The sequence below is a fragment of the Ipomoea triloba genome, chromosome 10 (assembly GCF_003576645.1).
Source record: "Ipomoea triloba cultivar NCNSP0323 chromosome 10, ASM357664v1".
Lineage (NCBI taxonomy): Eukaryota > Viridiplantae > Streptophyta > Magnoliopsida > Solanales > Convolvulaceae > Ipomoea > Ipomoea triloba.
The window spans coordinates 19,534,817-19,562,233 of record NC_044925.1 but is presented as its reverse complement, the minus strand read 5'-3'; the positions used below and the strand labels follow the sequence as shown (position 1 = coordinate 19,562,233).

Below are 27,417 nucleotides of genomic sequence, written 5' to 3'. Positions count from 1 at the left end.
CATACTTTAAAACTTATAATAAATAAATAAATAAACAAATAAATAATGGTGAACCACCGCAAATTATATCGTGGACCGCGGTCCACAATGGATTGTGGACCGCGCATCAAAACGACGTCATTTTGATTAATGAAACAGACAGATGAAACCACATCCGTTCCGCGCCATTCACTTTCAGTTCATATACACTGCAGTTACATTTCAACACAACTGCAGTTACATTTCGATATAACTACAATTTCATTCGATAATATAAAAACACAAATGTGAAACTGTTATTCAATATCAGTTCATATACACTGCAGTTACATTTCAGCACAACTACAGTTACATTTCGGTATAACTATAGTTTTATTCGATAATATAAAACACAAATGTAAACTGTTATTCAGTATCTGTTCATATACACTGCAGTTACATTTCAACACAACTACAGTTACATTTCGGTATAACTATAGTTTTATTCGATAATATAAAACATAAATGTGAACTGTTATTCAGTATCTGTTCATATACACTGCAGTTACATTTCAACACAACTACAGTTACATTTCGATATAACTACAGTTTCATTGGATAATATAAAAACAAATGTAAGGCACTATCTTTTGAGATGACCTGTAGTATCAGTGACCACGGTCCACAATGTATTGTGAACCGTGATCCACGATATAACGACTGGTGAACCACTCCATACAATCTTTATTAGATATGACACTCTTAGTTAGTAAATGAGCCACCATATTCACAAATCGTTTAACATGTAAAAAGCAAATGGTTGTAAACTGTTTTTCTAATACATCCATAAGTATCAAATCGAAAGAGGGATTCGTTTTGAGACCATTCAGCACCTCTTGGCGTCCGTTTCAACTTGTATGTTGTCCAGACCAGAATTCTTCATCCATGACAAAGCTTCCCTAATGCTTATAGCTTCTGCCACCTTTGGATTGAATGCTCCTTTCCATGGAACTTTCTTCGCCATAACAAAGCCGCCATTTTGGTCGCGCAAAACACATCCAAAGCCCATCTTTCTACCTGTCGTGTCAATTGCCGCATCGACATTCAACTTAAGCCAACCATCATGAGGTTTTTCCCATTCAGCCACCAAGGCATTATTATCTCTATTCTTCCTTTGATCTCTATTCGCCTAGCGTTTTTTGAATTCAACTGGATGTTGATGGAAATGAACCATAACTATGGAGACCTATTCCTACTAGATTGACTCCAAAATAGCATATCCAAAATCAGTCATTCACAACCACTGATGAAGGATTCTTCGAAAAGTTCAGGATTAGTAATCCTTTTTAGAAATCGAATGGATTAATTAACAGCTCTTTTTTTTTTTTTTATTGATTATTGACCCCCTCTTTTCTTTAATCCCCAGGAGGTCAAATTCCGATTGTTGTGCACGTTACTGAAAGCGGGGAGTGAAATAGAACATGAAACCGTAAGCTCCCAAACAGTGGGAGGAGCCTTGGCTTTGACCGCGTGCCTGTTGAAGAATGAGCCGGCGACTGTTGCTGAGCAGTTTTTGGATATCAAACGGACCTCCCCAGAAGGTAATTTTATTGTGGCTGTCCCCCAGCCATGTAAAAGAAAAATTGGCCTCTCGCAGGTTACCATACGGTGATGAGCTCTTTTGACTCCAGACTTTGTAGGCTCCAGCACACCATTATCAACTCACAACATTTCTCATCAGTATGCCCCATAAAAAAAGTCCCGTAATTCCTGTTTGAGCCTCAGATTGCACCATAGGGCATATAGTATCAGGCAGCCAGGGATCTTTATATACTTGAACAGATTTACCAAATGATACATCTCCAAATGAAAAGTCACCGCAATGAATCAAGCTCAGTATCCTATATCAAAAAATCTAACACTGCTCATATCCCCATCACCTGTCTAGTAAATAGAGTTTGTTTTCTTCGGATCTCACTCGTTTAGTGAAGGATCCTCAGAATTTCAGCATTCTGGGCAATATCGAAGAATAAAAGTTAATTGATTGTAATGGCTAACTGCAGCTTACCAAGCTGGACGAGTTTGGCAGGATTTTTGTATACTGTGACTGTAGCTGTATTAGTAGCTGATAATATGACATGTGCAATGCTGTAAAGTTCACCCTTTTCAACGGCAAATTGCCACTCCCCTGCGGATATTTTCAACCAATCCTTTCTGACATTTTTGGTTGCCTTCACTTCTATGTATTCCTCATCTCCCACTACAAGGTCATAAGGCAGCCCAGTCTCAAAAGTTTCGTTCACCCACTTCACAAATGCTTTACCAACTTTTCCGCTCAAGTATTTGAAAGCAACAAATTCTCCTAGTCTACCTATTAAAAGTGCCTGTTGAGCATCGGCTGGGCTGAGAGATAGCTGACCTCCATCTTCTGAAATTCCAGCATCTTGTGCACCCGCCGCCCCAGGTAAACTTGATGTTGAATTTTCTTCAATGAATCCTTTATAATTGATCTCAACTGGGGCAAGAGGATGTTTTTCTGGATGCCTCATAATTTCTGCCACCTCATCCTCCCTTAAAACTTGGTCACCACTGCCTGCTTGTGTTTTTAATTTAAATGCACGGGAAGAATAAAAACCAGATGCAGTTTTCCAGTCTGCAGGTGGCCAATTAGAATTTATCCCTGGTTTCTTCTTGAACTTGGCTGGATTTGGTGCATTAGTTGCTCTGGATTCAAAGCTAGTCACCACTGCCTCATTTTCCATTGAAAACGCGCTATCTGAAAGGGACCAAACAGGTTCTCCTTCAGGGAGTTTCCGCATTTTCTGGCTATTTATAATGAAGAATTCAGTCTGCTCCTCAGTTGAACCTGATTCTGCCATGGTTGTGATCATGTGAAGAAAATTGGCCAAGTTGAGATCAGGGGTTCCACCACCAATAAAGCGAGAAAGTTCCATAAATAAAGAGTGTGAATCTAATTCTCGAGAAACATACAATACAGTGTCCTGTAAGTCACCACAGAAAACATTAGGAATTTAGATCTAATATGTACATTTTTTAACATTGCAAATTACTATCAGACTGTACACAACCACCTTAATAAAATTCACTCTAAACACAGAAACTCAGGCAAAGGAAAAAGGAAAACATTTTAGTGCAGCAAGTTAACTGAAGTTCAGAGAAATAACAGAAAAGAAACTCCTACTGAACAAAGTAACAACATTGCAGCAGCAAGTTACAAAATTATTTAGCCTTTTAAATTGCATCTATAGATAGACATCATTTAGTTTTTATGAGGATTATTATAATTAGCAAACAACCCAGAAAGGAACTTTTTTCCTCCTCCTAACAACTGTGTCATTTTCTGGTTATTTAGTAAATGAACAACACTAATAACTACTTCTGTCCTTTGTTGATTACTTAGTACTTGAACAGCAAACAAACGCAATACTGAATGTACTGCCAAGTTTTGATACCTTTAGAAGAGAGCTGCACTCGAACCTTATCTTGGATCGCATTTCATATCCTTTAATCACATTTCTGTAGAATAACTTTTCTACAACAACAATCTTTAGACATCTCAGGTTCTCAAATCCAGATTGCTTGAGCTGAGAAAATCTTTTGGGATGATTGGTGTATATATAGCGCTGAGCATATGGAAGAGCCCAGTTGACCAGTGAAGCAACAAAGCTAGGGTCAGACACACCATAATATATTGCGTCACGAATTACAACCTGCAACAAAGGAATATTACATATTTTAACATTCATCCAAAAAACCATATAGATGAAAGAACACGAAACTGAGTTTACTTCCAGGTGAATACAAATATTTATGACCATGCTCGCAGAATTTATTTATGTTGCATTAGAAGCATACTAGAAAATCATAGCATGCTATTTGCTTTATATTGAACATATTGTCCTCTTGGTTTTAACCTTTACAGTTTACACATGCATATTTGCAGGTCCAGTGGCAATGTGTGGGCAGAAGCAGGGGTTTTGAAAAACTGTAACTTACGCAGATGGATACATTATTTTCTCTTATAGTTTCTAACTTCTATATATCTTCAGATCACATGGTCCATTTGTAGTCTTAGAGGTAAAAACAGGTTGTGTGTGTAAAAGAACTGCAACTTTAGTGTCTCAAAGAATGCAGCGATATACATACATATAATATATACATACATACATACATACGTAAATACATACATATATGAGAGATAGACTAGCTTATCCAAAAAAGAGTGAGATTATGAGAAAAGGCGACCAAGGATTACATTCAGTTTTAAAATGGAGGGAAGACACATAACAGTTGGCAGAAGTGGGGATGTACAGAAAGATGCAACTTCAGTACATTAATGCATGCTCTGATGTTTGCATGTGCACTTACTATATGAATAAATAAATAAATAGATAGACACAAACACAGTAGAGATACATTAGTATAACAATAATGCAGAGCAATAACTTCCAAGGCATTTCTGCTACAAATAAATGCAGCTCTGTAAAAACGTGTTCCATATATTTCCTCTCTTTTTAAAAAAAATCTGGGCATGTAATTTGGCTCCAGTTATTTCCAGTAAAATAGCCAAAATCACCTCTACAGATTTATGCAATAGATGTTTTTGTAAACAACATAACTGAACAAGCAAAATTTACTTTAAAAGGGCCAAGTTGTTCTTTTTTAAAAGCCAATTTAGAGAGCAACACAGGGAGCTGAAGAAAACCCACAGTATGCAATAGAAACAGTCCCATTTAGCACCACTCTTTGAAGGATCCAGGGACAACTGTACAAAAGTACATCAGTGAGCAAAAGGAGGTCAAGCTTACCTCAGAAATTGGAGGGATGCCTAGCTTTTGCATGAGAGTTGAGACCTTTGAGTGAAGCAACTCCTTTTCCTCGCTAACAAGTTCTCCAAAGTATAAAAAATCAATGTTTTCATAATGCTTGAATTCTTTCTTTAACCTATCATCATCACACCAACAGATGATGCCAAAAGAAGGATTCAAAGATACCCATTTATCCTGTACTGTAGGAAGCACCATAAAGTCCTTCTGCAAAAGATTATCTTTCAAGCATTTGATATCCTCAGAGCTAAGCAAACCTGATTTCAATTCTTCAGACCACTTCAGAAATACCTGGAAAACCTGAAAAAAAAAAAAAAAAACGTAGTTGCATTCTTACACCAGTACCCTCAAAAAGAGCAGTTTATATTTGCGGTGTTAGACTGTTAGATACTTACAGTCTTGGCTGCCTCTGAAGGTAAAGCAACAGCTGACAACTGCATCAAAATCTGAAGGTAGCCATGGAAAGAAGGGAACTCATCCACTCCACACACATTCACAAAAAAATCATGGAGGCTAGGATACACACCACATAACATTTTAGCAACAGGGCATTGAGTCAACCCCGTGACACGTTCAGGACGGACCATTTTCATTTGGTCAGTAAAACTCGTTGAATCGTGCCAATAGACTTCTTTACGTGATAAAAATACACCAGATACAGTATCCTCAGGCGAAGAATCAGATATGTGTGGGACAAATATGAAAGGATCATCACATAAATCATTCGCGACTTGTAGCTCAGAAGTAGCTATTTGATTCCATATGAATGTGTAGAATTTAGACATTTGTGACAACCTGGGAGACAGAATTAGAAAATTAGATGAGCAAGTGAAAATTATGCATCTTCCGAAAAGCTTATGTTTCACTTGTAAATAGTACTGAGAACAAAACAATAAGATAGCTTCCAACGTAAGGAGACTATTCTTATATTGTGGGCATTGCCAAAAAGATGGTATACCTGGCCGTAAAAGATGATTCAGATCTTGTCCAAACCTTAAGAATAGACAAAGCATCATCAACTGTAACTTGAGTTTTCAAACCAATGGCACTCACCAACTTCTTGCTCCTCACCTGCTTCAAGAAAAAGTAGGCCAAACTGTAATTCAAAAAGCAGCAGTGTCCATATATTTCAATATAATAGCAGTAATACTATATAGATAATATAGTAAGAAATGAGATTACACAATAATAGGCACCTATCTGGCCACAAAAAGACAGTTCTGCAACTTAAAATTCCACAAATGGGATTATTTAGTAAAACTAATAAAGTAAAAAAGTAATATCACATGCAATGAATAACAGAATAGAGAAAAGAATAATAGTAAAAACATTGAAATATTTGGACTAGGAATAATAGTAGAATTATATTAGCTGCAATACTAAATGGTTCCACACTTAGTAAAGAATGTTCATGGATGCAATAACACACAGAATGATTCCCACAGATTTATGGCATGGATCTCATTTCATGGGAGAATATAAACCAAGTAAAAAATGTAGTTCAAGAATAACGGCATTATTGTTTCTACATATATAGCAAATCTGCAGTATATTTCTTTTATTAACTTGAAGCTTATGGAAAAACAAGTTTAGAAAAATGAACAAAGTTTATTCCTTTTGGATGCTATGACCTTTAAATAGGTTTTGCTAACTCCAGCACCAAACACCAAACAAGCAGGGCTTTAGCCTGGAGAAATAATAAGCTGTGTAGGTTGCCCTTGAACTTGCGAAAGTGAGGGATGAAGGTGGGGCTTAGATGGACTGGTACAGTAAAGAAATATGGGTGTTTCAGGACTGCTTTGAGGCAGGCTAGATTTTGAGAAGGCACAGGAGCAGTGAATAGATGTGCAGAGATTAAAAATCTTAAGAGAGAAGGAGAAGATAGGAGAGGAAGAGATGGCAATCATGACATGATATTTCTGAAAATATTCTTTGTTTAATTTTTCTGAAGAAGCCTTTTATGGGGTAAATTACTACAAGCCCACACAAAATGACGGCCATTTAGAGAATTAGAGGGCAAGCTGTCAGCACCATTTTACAAAGGTTTTTCTCAGTTATTGGCGTTCAAACTTGCTATGCAAATTGCAAATAAATACACAATAAGACCTTAAAACATATATTTGGCAACAATACCAGTTTGAACTGGATATTTATAAGCTCATATAAAAAGGTAATAAGCAAACTAACCTTTGGAACAGCATAAGGTGCAAAGGCACCCAAAATTGAATGCACTGCTTCACAATCATAGAACAAGTCTTTGGGGTGGTGGAGCTCATCATCCATGCTCGAGGCAATCCACCGTGCATTACAGAGACTGGTGGCAAATGATGACTCAAAGACTTTCTTTTCTCCATTGGAACTAAAAAAGAAACCTTTGACTTTATCACTGAAACAATCATCCCATAATGAATCAAGGATCTCCAAAATATGCTTTGATTTCTCTTTATCATGATTAGCAGACAGTTGTGATAGCAAATGAACCAATTCTATAGATTCCCAATCTTTGACATTTGATCCTCCAGAAATTAAGTCCTTATCCCATGTTATATTCTGTAGAACTATGGGAGATAGATCAGCAATGCTTTTCTCAACCTGAACAATTTGAACAAAATCAGTGATTCCCAATTCCATGAAGAAGTTTCTCCACTTTGAAATTCCTCCTGGCAGCAATTGTGTAATTGGATGCTTTAGATAGATATTATGTACTTCAAGCCACTCCACACTAATTCCCATTACTAACTGCGTCATATCAATAGGATTCTCATATTCTTTGCTAAAATGGATTGGAACCTCTGCACATCGCTTGTAACCATGATTTGTTAAAATGAGAGCTTTGTTACGTAATTCACCAATGATAAGATCTCTTTCCAGATGACAGATGGGGCAGTTTGATTGTAGGTGGAACATCAAGAAAGAAAGATAATCAGTCATTAGTTCATTATGTGCTAAGGTGTGTTGACCATCAGAAAAAGAAGGTAGAATGTGCATCTTTATTATTTCATGTGCAGATAACTGCTGGACACCAACTCTATACAGCATCCTTGATATGTTTTCTACAGTATATCCTTGAAAGCACAATGTTTCATAAGCTGTATCTGCAGAAAATAGGGCAGAATTCACAACTCTAAGTCCAGCATACAACCTTGGGAAATTGTCTAGTCCATACTTGTCACTAACGCCAGTGCTCAATGCATCAGCGTGCAACCAAATAGGACCTTCATCAATTGAGCTAAATTTGCCATCTGAAAGAGGAATAAATCGAATTTTTCTCAGGGTCTTTATGAGATCTGATCCTATCCCAGATTCAGGTGAACTTTGCCTAGAGATTGAGGATGACATCATATAGATGGAATTTAGCCATGCTGATAGCCAAGGCAAGCCCATGGATTTCAAGCCATCCTCCATACAGCACAAGGAAGATAAAATCTGGATAAGAACTTTGGGTCCATATTCTTCAATGCCCAGACCCCTTGCTAATGAATCAGATAAAACTATATCTTTATGCAAATAACCAAGGCCAAGATGCTCACGAAGCAAGCTATCAGGCAAAAGAGTGCGAGCCTGTTCAGTCCAATTTCTCAGAACTTTGCAAGGAGGAACCCACTCATTCTCCTCACCCTCTAGAATCAAGCAGTTGGACATCCGCAATTTAGAAAGAATCATCTGAGGAAGACTAGAGAAAAATCCATGCACTTCCCCTATAAGGGGAACAAAACTCATATATGCTGCAACACCCTTTGCTAAATTATTTCTAAAGCATGGAAGATTGCAAAATGATTTTTCTGCATTAATAAACAGGTCAGGAAATTCAGAAAGTAGCCACTGATTCCAAGGGCTATCTCCATCAACTTCTTCCCTGGAGGAAGGCAAAACAAAGTCACCCTGAATAATAAACTTCAGGCCATATTTTCTCAGAGGAAGAAAAGCAAAAACAGGCTGTTGGTTCAGGTAAGGGTTGTAGTTTCCATCAACTGTCTCCTGCAATGTAAAAGCCATGGATATTTCTGTTGTTTGCACATCAGAACGAATTACATCAGCCTGTAATTCATGGGATACCACAAGCCAATCCATTTTCTCCTTACCACAGGAAACTCTAACAATCCCATCGCCGATTACTTCTTTCCTCATAACAATAAATGAATTACTGAGCATGTCTCGGAACTTGATACATTGAAGGCGGTGAAGAAAAAGAAGCAAAGATGGGTGAAGATCTGAAAACATCGATGCAATGTTATTTATAGCAGAATCTTCTAACATGCTTGATCTAAAAGGGAGGACAATGCATGTCTTCCAGAAGTTAGAAGTGATGGGCTCAGTATCTGTATAAACCAGTCTGGTATACAAATCAATGTCACAAGGAGGAACAAGAGTTGGCAAAATAAAACCTATTTGTCCCTTAGTTATATCAAACTTAATATGAAAACCATTGGAATGAATTTCTGGAGCATCAGTGACCTGCAGAACAACCAAAAGTACTTGAGATAGAGGCTGTATGAATACAAGCTGAGAACACCTTTTAGTTCAGAATTTTTATCATAAGCAGCAGAAGTAATGAGGATTAAACCTGCTTAGTTAATAACAATCATATTTCTTGAATTTTTTGTGCATATAAAGCTTTTGACAAGTTGAAACCATAAGAAGAAAGTGTAAGCTTTTAGAGAATTAAGGTTTTTTTCCAGCAGAAAATTTTTCTTGCAAACTAGAGAACTCAGGTTGAGAATATAAAGAAAAAGAAATTCAGCAGATGTAATAATGTGCAATACCCGAAACACTGATTTGAAACCAATGCCTTTCTTCCCAATATATCCAGAATTATGTCCTTTCTTTGTGGAATTCCCAACATCACAAAGTGCATTGATGTTTTTGGCAGAAAATCCTTGCTCATTGTTTAGCACTACAATGCCACTATCCTGAAGAATGAATGTCAATGTGGGTTCAGCATTCCCAGGGTAGACGTTGTCATCAGCATTCTGAACCTGAATCAAACAAATATTCCCCAAAGACACAATAATTTAGATATTCCCATAATAGAACAAAGAGTCCTAAAACACATTAAAATTGACAGCTAAAAGAAGAGGCAACAAAACAATATTAATTTTACTCGAGCTGAGTGCAAAATTGCAAATACTAAGTGCGCTAACTTTGTGCCACCATTTCAGCTAAGAATACTAGTAATGCAATTAGGTACATTAATACATACGAACCTATATTAATAAAGTAAAGAACAAGCATTAACTTGTTATCCATATTAAAAAAGTAAAGAATCCATAGCATACCAAAGTAGCTAAATATGTTAACTTAGTACTCCAAAGTATTTTCTAAGTATTTATAAAGATATCATCTTGAGAATGTTTAGGTCACATGGTAGACAGTAAAATCCATATTGTTAACCATAACTTCAACATTCAAAATTACTGCTGCATACCAAAAAGGAGGTAGAACAGGCAGAAAGAAACTTTTGAGCCACAAGAATAAAGCTAGAGTAGTGAATAATTTTTAAACATGAGAATAAAGCTAGAGTAGTGAAATACTGCAGCAAACATGTAGAGTGCACGCCAGTTCCAAGCTGATGTATGTTACTGAAACAAGACAAAAAATAGAGAATGCATAAAATATTCACCAGTTCCAGAAGGAAATGTGAATCCTGAGAATACAACTCCTGTGAGAGACAGTGGAGTGCTCTGCCTAACCGGGCATGTTGCTTATTCAATAATTCACTTTCAACAGATGAAATATCTGGATTCAAACCAAATTCTTCCTGCCTGATAGATTCAATAAACTGGGCTGGAGCAAGGTCAAGGTCATACAAGTGATGTGGGGGACCTCCACCCAAAAAATCAACAGAAACAGCAGAAGTATTATTAATGTGACTCATTTCTCTATGATCTCCATCATGCAGCATTGTCTCAAAGGAGAAATCATTTTTAACTTCAGAAAAGGGACTTTTCTTTGATACTACTTGCAATAGATTTGAGTTGGTGTTTAGCTCAGGCTTGTTGTCTTGTAGGCATGAAGATTCAGAATACATTGATAAGCTAGTCACTGATGATGAAGCAGAAAATGTGTGGTAATCATTAATCCATTCCACAATACCGAGTGAAAACCCTATTTCATGAAGCATGACACGCTGTTTAATCTTTTTGCATTCATCCAGCACAGCTGAAGGAGCATCTTTCGTAAACTGCTGCAAACCAGAGAGCAAAATATCAACAGCAAAAGAGCAGCACTCAACAGGTAGATAGTCCAGACAATCAAGTATAAATCTTGATGCAACAGACTTGGCTCTTCCAACTTTGGTCTCACTTCTCAGTGAGCCAGTATTTGAACCAATTGGCATACTCTGATTATCAATTGAATCCATCTCCAAAGAATTTTTTGAGAAAACTTCAAATGCCTTGCGAGTGTAGCATTTTAGGAGGGCCAAAGGAATTTTTTGTTCACCCCCATATAAAGCTAACAAAGATAACAGCTTCACTGCTGTTTCAAAAGGAGATCTTTGCAGAATAACTTCTAAGAATGAATCAGTGGTTGCTGCATGATCTACCCGAATTACTTTTCCACCTCTTGTCACCAAACATAACAACTGTTTGTTATTAACATCTTTCAACAACCAACCAACAAGAGAACCAAGCGAAGGAGCAAATACAATGTCCCAGTGTGACCACAAGCTTAGATCTGTCAGCATTGGAGCATTGAGCAAAACTTTAATAGCATCTTTGGATGTTAACATACTATGAAAACCAGCTTCACCTCCTATATTAATTTCCAAGCCAGATGTTTCTGAGATATTTCTCCCACTTTTACTCAATGCATCAGTTTTCAACAAAGTTTCAGAAAATATTACACACTTCGAGCTCATATCAGCTTTCTCCTTTGTAATATCATCAAACACTACCAATGAATCACTCTGTACCAACTGAAAACATACTAAAGGAAATTGTCTAGCTAGCAACTCTGAAACCTTTTTCATGTTTAACTTTTCATTGTCCAATAACCGGTGCAAAGCCTGTGATAGTAAAACATCCAACTGAAGCTCAAGCATTGAGGCCTTCAAAGGAATATTCTCAGAAGTATCACCTCTCAAGCTCTTTAGCAAAGCATGTACAGAAAGATGCATGTGTTTTTCCATGAATGACCATATATCCCCATAACCAAGCGACTCAAATCCCTTAGTAGAAACCTGCTCCGACAGCCAAGATTCAAGCTTACAGAGTTTCCTCAGGATAATGAACTTATCTGTACATGAACTAGTGGAGTTAAACATGTCATTGTCAATCTCTAGATATGCAGAAATTTTGCCCACAATGTCCTCAACTGAGACACCTGTAGAAACATACAAGATTTTGAGTAAAGTGAGATCTGCAGATCAGCAATCAAAAAATTTTATAGGAGTTTGAGAAGTTTTAGAGCACCAAATTAAAAATCTTTAGATTGATCAAACAGAAATTCACCAGAATCTGGGGAAAAAAAAAAAGCATAACCAACTATTAAAAATGTGTGTGTGTGTATTAAAAGGATAAATGTAACCCTATAAAAAAATCAACCAAGTATCAAATTGCTCTAAATGAAATTATGCTCCAATTACTGCCAGATTTTGAAACTTCATTTAGGGCTTGCCGGCTTGCTTTGCTCAGCTTGAGCTTCTCAAAAAATTTTAGAAGCCTCAACTTACTTTGGAGCTCTTGAAAACAAGGTTTTACCTCTTATCTGGCATTAAGAGCTTTTCTACAAATATACATTTTTAATGTTTAGCCCAACTGCTTTTTAGAGTACGTAAGCTCCGTAATAAGTTAGGCCCAACAATCATTTAATGTAAGAACTCAGAGAAATATAAAACACGCAAAGGAGAATAAAAGATCAGCACAATTTGACTCACCATGTTCAGCTGCCAAAAGTTTTGGAGGAAGACTGGATACTTTCCTTCTAGGTGATTCAACATCAATGGATATAAAACCAGAACAATTCTCAGAAACTGTGGTTGCTACATCAAGTTGGCTGAAACTTTGGAAGGTATCATAGATGCTATCCCACATTCCATTTTTAATAGATGTTACCTATCACAAACATATGAAATTCGATGAGTCAACTGCCTAAACATACAAAGATGTTAATACAACACAAAACAATCCCCCTAGAAGGATCTAAAGTTATGATAGGATAGTATCAATCACCAAATCATATGAATAAGGATAAAACTGATGTTAGTCAAGACACCCACCAAGAAGTTTGTTATTTTAATTAAGGATAACATGATGGCATGCCCGAAGTGATAAAAGTTTCCCTATGCATGGCCATGTTTCTTCTCTCTTTTGGTTTACAATCTTTCAGATTTATTAATTTGAGGACAAAACTATATTGCGTACAGTATGAATGTGAGATAAAGTTTTTCAATTACTGAATTTTGTTCATGTAGACCTGCTTTCCCTATTGTCCAAGCATGTGTCAATAATTTACCCTTAACTAAACCAGTATAAACCAAATACTTCAAAAAAAAAAAAAAAAAAAAAAAAACGGTGTTCATATGCATTCCCCTGCATTTTGGTCCAACAAAATGTGAGTTTTTAACATTGTTTTACAAAATTTTTGTTATTCTTGTTAACTAACATTATTATACAACCATAAGGACACATTAGGTCTTCAAACTTAATAGATAATGAGCAAATAACTTTTCCATAAAAGAAATATAACTTGGAGTTTGTATATGGAATATGTATGATATCTATTGTAATTTGAGATAATTTGATGGGTTTTCAGATGTTAGCTAGAACAAGATGAAATGCATGCAAAACCAATACAATAATATCACTATCAGACATTATATGGAAATAGTCAACCATTAATAAACTCCACAATTTTCTAATTAATGATCATTCTAAAAGAAATTACAAAATGTCATTGCAGATCATAGAAATACTTAAGAAGATATACTCCAGTGCATATGAATTTACTTTCTGAAGTGTCTCTGAATCATTATTTACTATCCTTAATTCATAATGTGAAAGTTAATGCTTCCAATAAACTTACAGCAATATGAAGCAAGCCAACAAATGGGTCTAAGTAAAACAATTTTCTTGCTGTTGTTCTCTTCCTTGTATTATAAAATTGCATCATCTTCTCAAACACCTAAAAAAAACAATAACAACATCGTGATTATATATAGCAGAGACTTGTACATTGTGGAGACAGGAGAAATTAATATCTTTAGTTATTAGGAAATGATCATGCATGCAAACTTCACAAGCACACCCCTAAATCAGAAAATGAAAACAAGGGAATGGAAGAAGCAGAAACACAATTGCACCCAGCCACCCAATCATTAAGTGCCCCAATCCCGACACACCCACCACCCAAATTGATATCATGCAGCTAAAGGAATATATCTGTTGCATAGGACATTATTGTAGATTTATAGAGGATCGTCCCTTTACTTTTACTAGTAGAAAATGGTAAATCAAGTCACTAAGCTTCAACAGACTTCTGGAATTAGTGGATTAGCACATCAACATGTACTATACTACACAGAAGCTACATAGCCACCTCAATCACCATCACCTTAGCATAAATATTCTCTTATGCCTGCTTCAGGTAGAAGCCTATAGCCAACAACTGACAGCCCAAGATTTGTGATATGCACCCAAAGGAATGGGTAGTTTACTCATGCAATAAAAAGAACGAATGCAATAATGGAAATTAAGCAAAAAAAGGAATGAATGCAAGAATGGAAATCAGGAAAATCATAATGCACAGATCAGGGAAAGAGCATAACTCAAGGGATTTGACAAGAATAAATCAGAGGCGCAATCATCTCTTTTTCTATAATTATTTACTTCCTAGCACTATAAATTAGAACCTCTAGATGAGAGCAAATCATCCAATCTTTTATCCTTAGTCTTCAAGCTCTAGTAGCTGGGCAAGAGCCTAAAACTCTTGTTGGGGAAACTCTTGGAGGGGGCAGCTCTACATTGGCTCCGATGGTTACAACAACAACCCACTCTTACTTGGGCTCAATTCACACATGACCTTTTAGAAGAATTTGGTGAAGAATTGCCTAGGCTACTGTTTGAACAACTTGCCGCTCTTCGTCAAGCGGGCTTGGTGGATGAATACATTGCTGCGTTTCGAGCTCGAATTGCCCAAATTCCTGGACTCGCTCCTCACATTCAATTAGGGCTTTTTCTCAATGGCTTGAAACCTGCAATTCGGGTGCGGCTCGAACTGAATGATGTGACAGACCTCCGAACAGCGATGCGTGTCACTCGCACTGCAGAACGAGAAATTGAATTTTTCTCCACAGGCCGGCTCCTTGGACGCAATCTGCAAGAAGAAAATGCAGCGCGCCAGATAATTCCTTCACATAATGGGTTTACTTGGTCTAATGGGCCTGGAAAGAATTACCAAACCAATTCTTTTTCGAATTATTCACAGCCCAAACCCATTCCAACCCAGTTTCAATTCTCTGGTAACAATCAAACATCTTCCTTCTCCTCCCAAACACAACCTGCGTTTCCTGCTACGCAGTCTTCAGTGCACAATTCCAACACATCAACGTCACGAGTTCCAGCACGACATTATTCTAACAAAGAGTATCTAGACATGCATGCAAAAGGACGTTGTCAGCAACCGTACAGTCCACTTTATGTATGCCCAAATAAATCCTTGCGGACTCTAATTGCAGTAGAGGATGACGAGGAAGAAACGAGCGACGAGCCTGGAGTAACTGACTGTTGTAGTCTATAGAATATTAATTATTATGTTAGTGGTTAAGTTAGGCAGTAGACCAGCAGTAATGTTAGACAGCAGCAGCAGTAATGTTAGGCAGCAGCAGCAGTAATGTTAGGCAGCAGAATTTGAGGAAACATGTCGTTCCTCAAGTGTATAAATATAGATGTATCAGCTAGCTACAAAATAAGAAAAAAGAAACACTTTTCTTCACTGATTTACATGGTATCAGAGCTGCAGTATTAATCTCTGTACCCAGAAATTTTTTTTCTGCAACAGTGTTTCGGACACTGTTCACAGTAGGTATTGAGATCAGATTTTGTTGATCCTTTGTTGACACCACCCACCCAGGGAGTTTCGCCACCTTCCGGCGACCTTGTCTGAGAAATCCGGCGACAATCTGACCAGCGAGTGGCCCTCACGCGCCGACGAAACAGTCTGCCAGCATCTCACGCGCCGACGCGTGACACTGTTCTGGTGATCGGAAAATTTTTCTGATTAGTTTCCCGTAGTCGCCTGAGTCCATACAACGCATTTTGGGGCTCAGTTTGGACAAAGTTTGTTCGGGAAATACACCTTCGTCAGCTTCCAGTACGCAGTACCTCCTTCAGCTTCCAGTTCACGGTCCAGGTTTGAGACCTTGTTTTAAAGCTTTAACTGGGTAATTAGTTTTTTGCTTGAAGTTATGGCTGAAAATAAGTCTGGGATTTCAGATATAGTTCCTGTGACAACTAAAATCACAGACTATAAACTGAATGGTCTTAATTACATGGAGTGGAGTAAAACTATTAAACTTTATCTAACTAGTATAGATAAAGATGCTCACAGAACAGATGATGAACCAAAAGATGCAGCTGCTAAGAAAATTTGGTTTAGGGAAGATGCTCAGTTATTTCTGTTAATTAGAAAATCAATAGAAAATGATGTGATTAATTTAATTAGTCATTGTGACACAGTTAAAGAGTTGATGGAATATCTTGAGTTTTTGTACTCTGGCAAAGGGAACATTACTCGTATGTTTGATGTCTGTAAAGCCTTTTATCGGGCTGAGAAACAAGACAAGTCTGTCACAAATTACTTCATGGAATTTAAGAAAACATACGAGGAATTGAACCAATTAATGCCATTTAATGAGGATGTAAAGGTACAACAAAAGCAACGGGAGCAAATGGCTATCATGAGTTTCCTTGCCGGTCTTCCACCTGAATTTGATACTGCCAAGTCTCAAGTTCTTTCAAGTCCAGAAATAACAACACTGAAGGAAACTTTTTCACGAGTATTGCGCACAGAAACTTCTCAAACTATTTCTGTGAATAGTGCTCTTGTCAGCAGAAATCAGAATTCAGCAAGACCACCGCAGAAAGGGAACAATCAAACCACTCAAAGGCATAACCCAAGTGGCATCACTTGCCATTTTTGTCATAAACCAGGACACTTGCAACGTGATTGCAGGAAATTACAGTTCCAGCTCAGGGCGAGGCAGTATGCTAGTGTGGCTTCTACAAGTGATGTGTCAGCTCAAAACATTCTGATTTCGGCAGAGGAGTTTGCAAAATTCTCAAAGTACCAAGAAAGTCTAAAGTCTTCATCTACTCCTTCAACCACCGTTGCAGATACAGGAAGCCCACAAACCTGTCTCATTTCTTCATCTTCTAAGTGGGTGATAGATTCTGGAGCCACGGACCACATGACAGGTAACTCTAGGTTGTTCTCAACAATTACAAACCATACTTCTAGTCTCCCTGTTACCTTGGCAGATGGATCTACTTCACCAGTACTTGGATCTGGCTCTATCACTCTAACCCCCTCACTTCCTTTGACATCTGTTCTTAGTTTACCAAATCTGTCTTTTAATTTGATTTCTGTAAGCAAGCTTACTCGCACTTTAAATTGCTCCGTCACATTTTTTCCTGATTATTGTCTTTTCCAGGATCTCATGACGAAGAAAATTATTGGTAAAGGACATGAATCCGGGGGCCTCTATATCCTTGACATAGAGAAACCAAGACCAGTTGCGTGTCCAGGAGTAGTAACTCCACTTGAAGCTCATTGTCGATTGGGTCACCCATCTCTTTCATTATTAAAAGTGCTTTGTCCACAGTTTCGTAGTGTGTCTTCATTAAATTGTGAGTCTTGTCAATTTGCTAAACATCACCGTGTGAGTTTAAGTCCGAGAGTCAATAAAAGAGCAAGTACACCTTTTGAACTTGTTCATTCTGATGTTTGGGGTCCATGTCCAGTTATGTCCAAAACTGGATATAGGTATTTTGTTACATTTGTTGATGATTTTTCTCGTATGACTTGGTTATATTTCATGAAGAGTCGTTCTGAACTGCTTGATCATTTCCGTGCCTTTTGTGTTGAAATTGAAACTCAGTTTAATGTACCTGTGAAAATTTTGCGGAGTGATAATGCTAAAGAGTATTTTTCATATCCTTTTGTGTCTTATATGCTTCAGAAGGGCATGTTTCATCAATCTTCTTGTGTGGACACACCATCCCAAAATGGTGTAGCTGAGCGCAAAAATAGGCATTTACTCGAAACTGCAAGAGCTTTATTGTTTGAAATGAAAGTTCCTAAACATTTTTGGGCTGATGCTATCGCTACAGCATGTTTTTTAATAAATCGCATGCCATCCACTGTTCTACAAGGACAAACTCCATACCATAGCCTTTTTCCATCAAAACCTTTGTTTCCCATTGAGCCACGCATATTTGGTTGCACATGTTTTGTTAGGGATGTTCGTCCTCAGGTTACAAAGTTGGACCCAAAATCTTTGAAGTGTATCTTTCTTGGGTACTCACGTGTCCAAAAAGGGTATAGATGTTATTGTCCTCAACTTGGCAGGTATTTTGTGTCAGTAGATGTCACCTTCCTGGAAGAAGTACCTTTTTCTCCTGATCAAAATTGTCCTCCTCAAGATAAGGAAGATGATATACTAATCTACAAACTCATCCATCATACAGACCCACCACCTCCTATTTTACAAGTTTACTCCCGAAGACCACGAGTTCCTGAGACTGTTCCTATCATACATACTACATCTGAAGCAACACCTGATCTTGTACCAGACTCATGTCCTGCACCGATCTCTTCGTCATCAGATCAAGTTACAAATGTAGAGCTTCCCATCGCTGTTCGCAAAGGTAAACGTCAGTGTACCTATCCCATTTCTTCTTTTGTCTCTTATAAACATTTGTCACCCTCTTCCTACTGTTTTACCACATCCATTGATTCTATTTCTCTCCCTAAAACAATAAAAGAGGCAATGTCTCATCCTGGTTGGAACAGTGCTATGATAGAGGAAATGAATGCTTTAGACCAGAATGGTACTTGGGATTTGGTAGACTTACCTACAGGGAAGAAATCTATTGGATGCAAGTGGGTATTTGCAGTCAAAGTGAATCCAGACGGGTCTATTGCCAAGCTAAAAGCTCGTCTTGTTGCAAAAGGATATGCGCAGATCTATGGAGTAGACTATTGTGACACATTTTCTCCTGTTGCTAAATTAACATCTGTTCGTCTGCTCATCTCTATGGCAGCTATCTATGACTGGCCACTACATCAATTGGATATCAAGAATGCATTCTTGCATGGGGACCTTCATGAAGAAGTATATATGGAGCAACCACCTGGATTTGTTGCTCAGGGGGAGTATGGAAAGGTATGTCGACTCCGGAAATCTCTATATGGTTTGAAACAAAGTCCTCGTGCATGGTTTGGAAAATTTAGTCAAGCAATTGAGTTGTTTGGAATGATAAAAGGAAAATCTGATCACTCATTGTTTTTCAGATGGTCTAAAGCAGGTGTTATTTTATTGGTAGTTTATGTGGATGATATTGTTATCACAGGAAGTGACAATGAAGGTATTACAGCTCTTAAGTCTTTTCTTCATTCTCAATTCATGACAAAAGACTTAGGAATGCTAAAATATTTCTTGGGCATTGAGGTGGCAAGAAGCAAGAAGGGGATATTCCTATCTCAACGAAAGTATGTGCTTGATCTATTGTCTGAGACAGGAAAACTGGGAGTTAAACCATGCAACACTCCTATGAACCCTAATGTACAACTGACAAAGGAAGGGGAACCATTTGAGGATCCAGAAAGGTACAGAAGACTAGTTGGAAAACTAAACTATCTGGTGGTAACTCGTCCAGATATTGCATATCCTGTCAGTGTGGTAAGCCAATATTTATCATCCCCTACAAATAATCATTGGGCTGCAGTAGAACAGATTTTATGTTACTTAAAAGGATCACCTGGACAGGGAATCTTGTTTAAGAACAATGGACATACCAGGATTGAATGCTTTACAGATGCTGATTAGGCAGGATCTAAAGAAGATCGAAGATCAATGACTGGATATTGTGTTTTCTTTGGAGGAAATCTGATTTCATGGAAGAGTAAGAAACAAAATGTTGTTTCTCGCTCTAGTGCAGAATCTGAGTATAGAGCAATGGCACAATCAACATGCGAGATAATATGGATAAGCCAACTCTTGAATGAAATTGGCTACAAAACCTCTACTCCTGCAAAATTGTGGTGCGATAATCAAGCTGCTCTTCACATTGCATCAAACCCAGTTTTTCATGAACGAACAAAACACATTGAGGTTGACTGCCACTTTATTCGAGAAAAAATTCAACAAGGCTTGATCAGCACAGGATTTGTGAAGACTGCTGAACAATTGGGAGATCTTTTTACTAAAGCCTTGAACGGAACTCGAGTAACTTATTTATGTAACAAGTTGGGCATGATCAACATTTATGTTCCAACTTGAGGGGGAGTGTTGTAGTCTATAGAATATTAATTATTATGTTAGTGGTTAAGTTAGGCAGTAGACCAGCAGTAATGTTAGACAGCAGCAGCAGTAATGTTAGGCAGCAGCAGCAGTAATGTTAGGCAGCAGAATTTGAGGAAACATGTCGTTCCTCAAGTGTATAAATATAGATGTATCAGCTAGCTACAAAATAAGAAAAAAGAAACACTTTTCTTCACTGATTTACACTGACCAAATCGACACCGGACAATATAAGGCAATTTTTCCACTCTAGCCTTCGGGACAAGGTTGTTTCATTGGCGGGTGGCAATGATACGCACCCAAGGAATGGGTACTTTACTCATGCAATAGAAAGAATGAATGCAAGAATGGAAATTAAGCAAAAAAAGGAATGAATGCAAGAATGGAAATCAGGAAAATCATAATGCACAGATCAGGGAAAGAGCATAACTCAAGGGATTTGACAAGAATAGATCGAGGCACAATCATCTCAACAAATCAACAATCATCTCTTTTCTATAATTATTTAATTCCTTGCACTATAAATTAGAACCTGAGAGTAAATCATCCAATCTTTTATCCTTAGTCTTCAAGCTCTAGTAGCTAGGCAAGAACCTAGAACTCTTGTTGGGCAAGAGACTAAAACTCTTGTTGGGGAAAGTCATAGTGACAATCCTATTTCTTTATTTCAATTTACAGTCAATAAAGGTATTTCCTTGTTCTTTTCTCTAACAATTTGACCCAGAAAGCTTATGAAAGAGTAAAGGTATAAGGGCTTTGAATCTTCTTATAACATAATGAAATGAGTGTCTTCCATACCTCATCCACATTGTTTGCTTGACATGTCTCCTTCCAAGTGGTAATGAACATCTTCATTGAATCACTGCTATATGAGCTAGTAAGCTTCACTAGCATTTTATTCTTTTTGCCAGAACTTTCTGTCTGCTCTTTCCTACTGAATGGTGTTTGGATCCTTTTTGTTTTGCACACTTTTTGAGGTGAAGTAACAGGACTCTGAATATTACTATACTTTCTCTTTCTTTTGGATTGTTTACTACTCTTACTAAATCCCAACCGTGTAATTTCTTCAGTAACGGAGGTGATTTCTAACCTCCATGCTTGTCGGATTAATGTGATATGCATCCTGAAAATAAAATCAGAGAGAAAGAAACAAGCATTTAATATTTGAAGAACAAATTTGCGTTAAGTATAATTGATTCCAAATAAGCATAATTATAAACAATTTGTCTTTACATTGAACTTAGTCAACAGAAAATGATTAAACTTCTTTACCAGAAACATAAAACTAAATTACACATTGTACAGCTGCTATGACAATGGGGACAACAACTTGACTGCTTAAAATCGGCATGCCCTTAAGAAAACAGCAAGCACATTAGCAATATTCAATTGTTAACCTAGAAAAATTACATTGCGTTATTCCATCTATGGCATGGTTATCAAGGAAGACTTTCTAGGCGAGATGCCACCGAGGCACCGATTGCCTAGTCAACTAGATGACCGCCTAGCGATGAGTATTAAATAAACAAATAAGTATATATATATATATATATATTGTCTTGGGCAGCCTTTTTGCAGCCCTATTTACTTCAAGTTGTCTTTAGTAGATGAATAGTTTTTCCTAGAATAGTGAGAAGTCTAGTATTTATTGTATTTTGTATATTGAAATTTGAAAATATCTTGTCTTGGGCAGCCTTTTTGCAGCCCTATTTACTTCAAATTGTCTTGAGGAGATGAATAGTGTTGAAACCCTAAGCCCTTTTAGGAATAGGCCCATTAGTTTATTAGTCTATTCTTATATAAGTAGGAGATATCTGTACAGTTCTTTATCTGATATAGAATGAATCCCTTTATTCTTAACATATTCCATTCTGAAGTAAGAAAGAAATATTGTTTCCAACATAATTCAATCCTTTCATTTTCACATTTAAGAGGAAAGAAAAAGGATTTTTTTATGATTAAAAAAAACATCTTATAAGGGCTCACTTTATTGTCAAAAGAAGAGGTTGAAGGTGTAGGGGTAAGGAAGTTAATGGGCTTATAATCATGTAATTAAGTCAAGCACTCATAAATACAGTTAAAAATATTCCTCAACTTCAGAACCAAGAAACAAGCCAAGAAAGAGAAGTCTGCTCTAGGGCTCCCAAGGTCACATAAAAGATGAAATTTTGACGTGAGGGTATATAATTCAAAAACACTAGCTGTCTCACACTCTCACTATAACAATGGTAAAGTAACTTAAACCACGATAGCATCTGTTGATCTACCAATATAAATCACCAAACATTCATTTAAAAGAAAAGGAGCACCTACCCCAAGCTCTGAATTCGCACACCAAGCTTTTCCTTGGCTGTTACAGATTTCTTCTTTGCAATAAAATCCAAAAGCTCCTCAATTTCTACATATCTTTGTTTATTGATATCCATGAACTCAGAAAGCAATGGCACTATCTCTTCACTTGTTATTCTGCACACTTCTGTGGCATCAGCACAGAGAGAAAAATAATGTATAATTAATGGGTGTTTCACCAAAGGCCCCAATTCCAGATCTTCAAACCGATCAACCCCCTCTGTATTGCATATTGCAATTTCCAAATCATGCAATGTTGTAATTCTTCGAGCGCCAACAAAGCAGTGAATGAAGGCATTAATCTATAAAAAGATAAAAGATATAAGAAAATTTTTGAGAGGCCTACAAGATTCCAAATTGCATATGAATGTAGAAAAAGTGAAAAACAATGAGGCACTGTATGTATGCTTCTCAAACCTTAGAGCAATTTAATTTTCTTATATTCCCAATTTCCCATGAATCTTAAATGATCCATTTTATCCATTCAACTTTAGTGTGTGCCCCAATACACTTACAGGTGAAGGACTATCCCTTAAGAGGTGCACAAAATTACACAACCTGGCTAATCACGAAGTTAATTGCCCGTTGAACTTGATAATAAAGAAATAAATCAAAATTAAAAAGTATTCAAGCAAATGAACAAGTTCCCCAAATTAAATGATATATTATACAAAATTACTATAGGTTTAGCTTGTGCTCTGCACTAGTCATGTCATTACAATTCTCTCAAAAGTATGCTCTGAAGGTAACAATAGTACATAGATACACACACATATATACATATACATATATTAGAAGAACAAAAAAAAACAGTTGTCACAATTTTTAAAATAATAGCAATTCATTCTGATTTTAAAGAACAGTAGCACATAGCATATATCACTGACAACAAGTCTTCCTTTGCATGAATTTTTATTTTCCAATTAACTATGCTTTTTCTAAGTATATTGTAATTTTTTAATATATGAGAGATCACAGATAGAGTGTGTTTGTACTGCAAATTGCAACATAATGGTTCTAAAGACATTGTTTTAATAAATTCTATTTTAATTATAATTGTAATCGAAGTTATTTAGAGTAGGGAAAGATGCCAAGTGTCACAAAGTACAATGCCACATGATGCACCAAATGTTAAAAACTTACATTTCAATTCTCTCTACTTTGAATTACATTACATTAGACTCTATATTGTTATTGTTTCAAAATCCAGAAACAAGTAAGCTAATAAATCCTCTATAAACCCTGCTAAATTTTGAAAATATTTTTTTTGTTTAAAAAAAAAAAAGTATGTTATGTACTAATGTACCTATATTCATAATAGTTTCATTAGTTTGCCATCACTCAAACTTTTAATGATATTATTATATTAATAAATGTGTGGCCACTCATTCAAAATCCAGGATCCAAGGGTGCCTATAAAGTATAAACATTCAAGCATGTTAACCTAATATTCCTATAAAGCTGTACCTAAGGAGTTGAATGTGGTTCACATATAATGTAAGATAGCACTTTCATATACATGTTATCATGTCCTCCCTCAAAAAGGTTTTGACACTAACTTTATGAAAGCTGCTAGATGGATTCATTCACCCCTACTCCAGGTCATTGGCATGTCCAAAGTTGCAGGAATCTCACCCTGATTATGTGCAGGATAGAGCTCCAAGACAGTTCCAATTTGATAGTTATGAGTATGATATTTAAGTTCCATGCACATGTGTGGATATAATTATTAGCTGGATTTTTTGTGACCAATACTGATTTGTTCCTTAAAATATAATAGTTTTTTTTACGCAAACCCTATTGTATTGAAGTTCTCTCTTTTTTGTTTTCTTCACGGCCGCCGCCTCCGTGAAGCAAGCGGATCGGAGGCGGCGTCCGATCATCTTCCCCTGCTGCCATCTCCACTTCAGACAGCGTCCACCTTCATTGTCTTTTTTGCATTCATTGTTTTCTCCTCCATATCCACCGCTACCGGTCGTTACTCTCTTATTTTCGTACTGTTGTTTCCCTTCGCTTTGTTTTATTAGTTTAATTTTGTTTGCAGTTTTTGTGTTTTTCCTCTCGTTGTTTTGACGAGTTTCTTCCTCTCATTTACTTGGCGAGTTCTTTTTTCATAATGTGTGAAACGATAAAACTAGTCATAGCGTACGTGAATCTCATCCTGGGTGACAAACATGACAATGGAAAAGAGACTCCTATGAACTATGATATGCAGTTCAGCCCGATGGAGATATTGTCAATGGATAGAAGAATGGCGATGGAGATATTGTCAATGGATAGAAGAATGGAAATAGATACTCAGGTGGTGTGTAAGATTATTCAACCAGTGTCAGTCTTGGGTACGTTTGACCAAATCATTAAAGAAGCTTTAAGTTCCTTCAAAGAATTCAGCTTCAAATTTGTGAAACAGTCTACGAATCAAGTTTTCTATGCTAGGAAAGTTGTTTCTATGTCTGACTGTAAGGAATGTTTGACCATTCTATGGATCTTTATTGTAAACGTTTCAGCCTATGATTAATGAATTAGCTTCTTTATTTTCAATAAAAAATAATAGTTTTTTTTAATACTATTAACTCTATTTCAATGCAGTATGTTCATAACTACTTTTTCAACCTAGTGAAGCACAAAGAGCCACAAACTCTTACGTGGGGTTACAAGACCACAAGGTTGGAAAAAGAACAGAAGTAGCTCATAAATTATACTCCTTGGTACATTTGTGATTGAATTCATGAGTTAATTTATAGTTTTCATTAAAAATGCAAAACTTTGGGAACACAAACATCAAATTCAACCAACGATTGATACAACCAATATTCATTTGTACCTTTCCTTCGGTGAGCATAAGGCGGTGAAGAGAGGGCACTTGCTGCATTTGGAAACCCAAAGAGTCCCAGGTGTCAGCCTGAAGTATTAGCAGAGCTGCTTGCGACGCTTTCCATGCTGACACAACCTCTCCAGTTGCGAGAATTTCGCGGTGAGCCTTCAGCACTGCCTTATCGATCCTCGAAAGCTGAGCCTGGAACTGAACGTTAGGATTGTGATGTTGTAAATAAGGGTTTTGGAAAGGATTAAAGTTGGCGCCTGTTGAGAGCGGCGTAGGGCCACCTCCGCGCGACGGCTGCCCGTTCAGAAGCTTTTGAAATTTGAAGTCGCGTTTTATATAATGATGATGATGACGACCACATCTGCCCGGTTCACGTCGGCTCATTGCCGATTGCCGATTGCCGATTGCCGATTGGTTTAATCAATTTCGCTACCAAATTTGGCTAGTAGATGATTTCTCTAACTCCAATTATTTCCGCCACAGGTATCTACCTATCCCCGCTAAAATTTACAACTTCAAATCACTCAAATCCAACTTAGTAAATTCAATGATTCCTCAAATATTGCAAATTTAATTAAAATAGGAAAACCTGAATCGCTCTCATGCTCCAAGTTTCATGTAAGAAGTACCTGTAACAAAATGGAGAAGAAAAGAACAATAAGAATATTGCACATGGGAGTTAGTGCTTGGGGCCAATAACAATGTCCTCGGCCAAGTGGGTGTTTAGGGTGAAGCGCAAGGCAGATGACTCTGTGGAAAGGTTCAAAGCCTGGCTGGCTGGTTGCCAAGAGCTTTCTACAAGAACTAGGGCCTGACTACTTTGAGAATCTGACTCTGTGGACAGGTTCAAAGCCCGGCTGGTTGCCAAGGGCTTGACTACTTTGAGAATTTTAGTCCAGTAGTTAAGCCGGTCACTGTTCGTGTCATTCTGAGTGTGGCTTTGTCACAAGGCTGGGCGTTACAACAGTTGGATGTCAACAATGCCTTCTTGAATGTCACGTTGTATGAAGAAGTCTACATGCAACAATCAATGCCTTCTTGAATGTGCGGTCGGATTATGTTTGTCGATTAAACAAGGTTTTATGGTGTATGAAGAAGTCTACATGCAACAATCAATGCCTTCTTGAATGTGCGGTCGGATTATGTGGTTTTATGGTGTATGAAGAAGTCTACATGCAACAATCAATGCCTTCTTGAATGTGCGGTCGGATTATGTTTGTCGATTAAACAAGGTTTTATGGTTTAAAACATGCCCCGAGGGCCTGGTATATTGAATTGTCTGATTGGTGATTTATGGTTTGGTATATTGAATTGTCTGATTTTTTTTTTTTGAATACTACTGACTCTATTACACTGAGGCTCAAACCCACCACCTCCCGTATAAAGGGAAGGGTTTGATGCCACTAGACCACAAGGTCCTTGGCAATTGTCTGATTTTTTAGTTTATGTTAGTTTTAAGAAATTTGTAGCTGACACTTCCTTGTTTATTTATTGCACCAGTAGTGTCACTCTGTACTTTATAGTCTATGTCTATGGCATAATTGTAACAGGAGATAATGAAGCATTCACAGCGGCCTTTATCCAGCGACTTACGAACCGCTTTTCTTTGAAGGATTTGGGGCCTTTACACCATTTTTTAGGTGTCTACTGTCTACTGCATCTAGCATGTTTTTGTCACAAAGCTAGTATGTGGTCGATATTCTGAAACAGTTTAATATGACGGGGGCAAAACCGGTATCTACTCTGATGTGTCCGTCAGCTAATTTACATACAGATGCCATGCCGTTTGACTCCACTTCCTACCGTCGGGCTATTGGTCGTTTGCAATACCTAGCGATTACAAAGCCAGATATTTCTTTTACAGTGAGCCGCTCGGCACAATTTATGGCGTCTCCAACTGAGGGTCACTGGCAAGCTGT

At 37.3% G+C, this 27,417-nt stretch overlaps 1 protein-coding gene across 3 annotated transcripts; it reads right to left on the bottom strand.

Moving 5' to 3' along the window:
- Positions 1 to 672: 672 nt before the first annotated feature.
- On the bottom strand, positions 673 to 26,096 carry LOC116032419 (protein NO VEIN-like). 3 transcript variants are annotated; one of them, XM_031274956.1, is made up of 13 exons: positions 25,499 to 26,096; positions 22,639 to 22,976; positions 21,124 to 21,448; positions 13,830 to 13,928; positions 12,682 to 12,859; positions 10,426 to 12,128; positions 9,569 to 9,781; positions 6,993 to 9,260; positions 5,764 to 5,876; positions 5,201 to 5,600; positions 4,788 to 5,105; positions 3,432 to 3,689; positions 673 to 2,960 (listed from the first exon to the last, which is right to left on the bottom strand). In XM_031274956.1, exons 1-13 carry the CDS (start codon positions 25,880 to 25,882, stop codon positions 1,995 to 1,997), a joined length of 7,563 nt encoding a protein of 2,520 aa, XP_031130816.1. In that variant the 5' UTR covers positions 25,883 to 26,096; the 3' UTR covers positions 673 to 1,994. The 3 variants fall into 3 exon arrangements, with proteins under 3 accessions (XP_031130816.1, XP_031130819.1, XP_031130817.1); XM_031274959.1 differs by having other exon boundaries at positions 22,639 to 22,801; positions 25,499 to 25,595; XM_031274957.1 differs by lacking the exon at positions 13,830 to 13,928.
- Between the last annotated feature and the right edge of the window lie 1,321 nt (positions 26,097 to 27,417).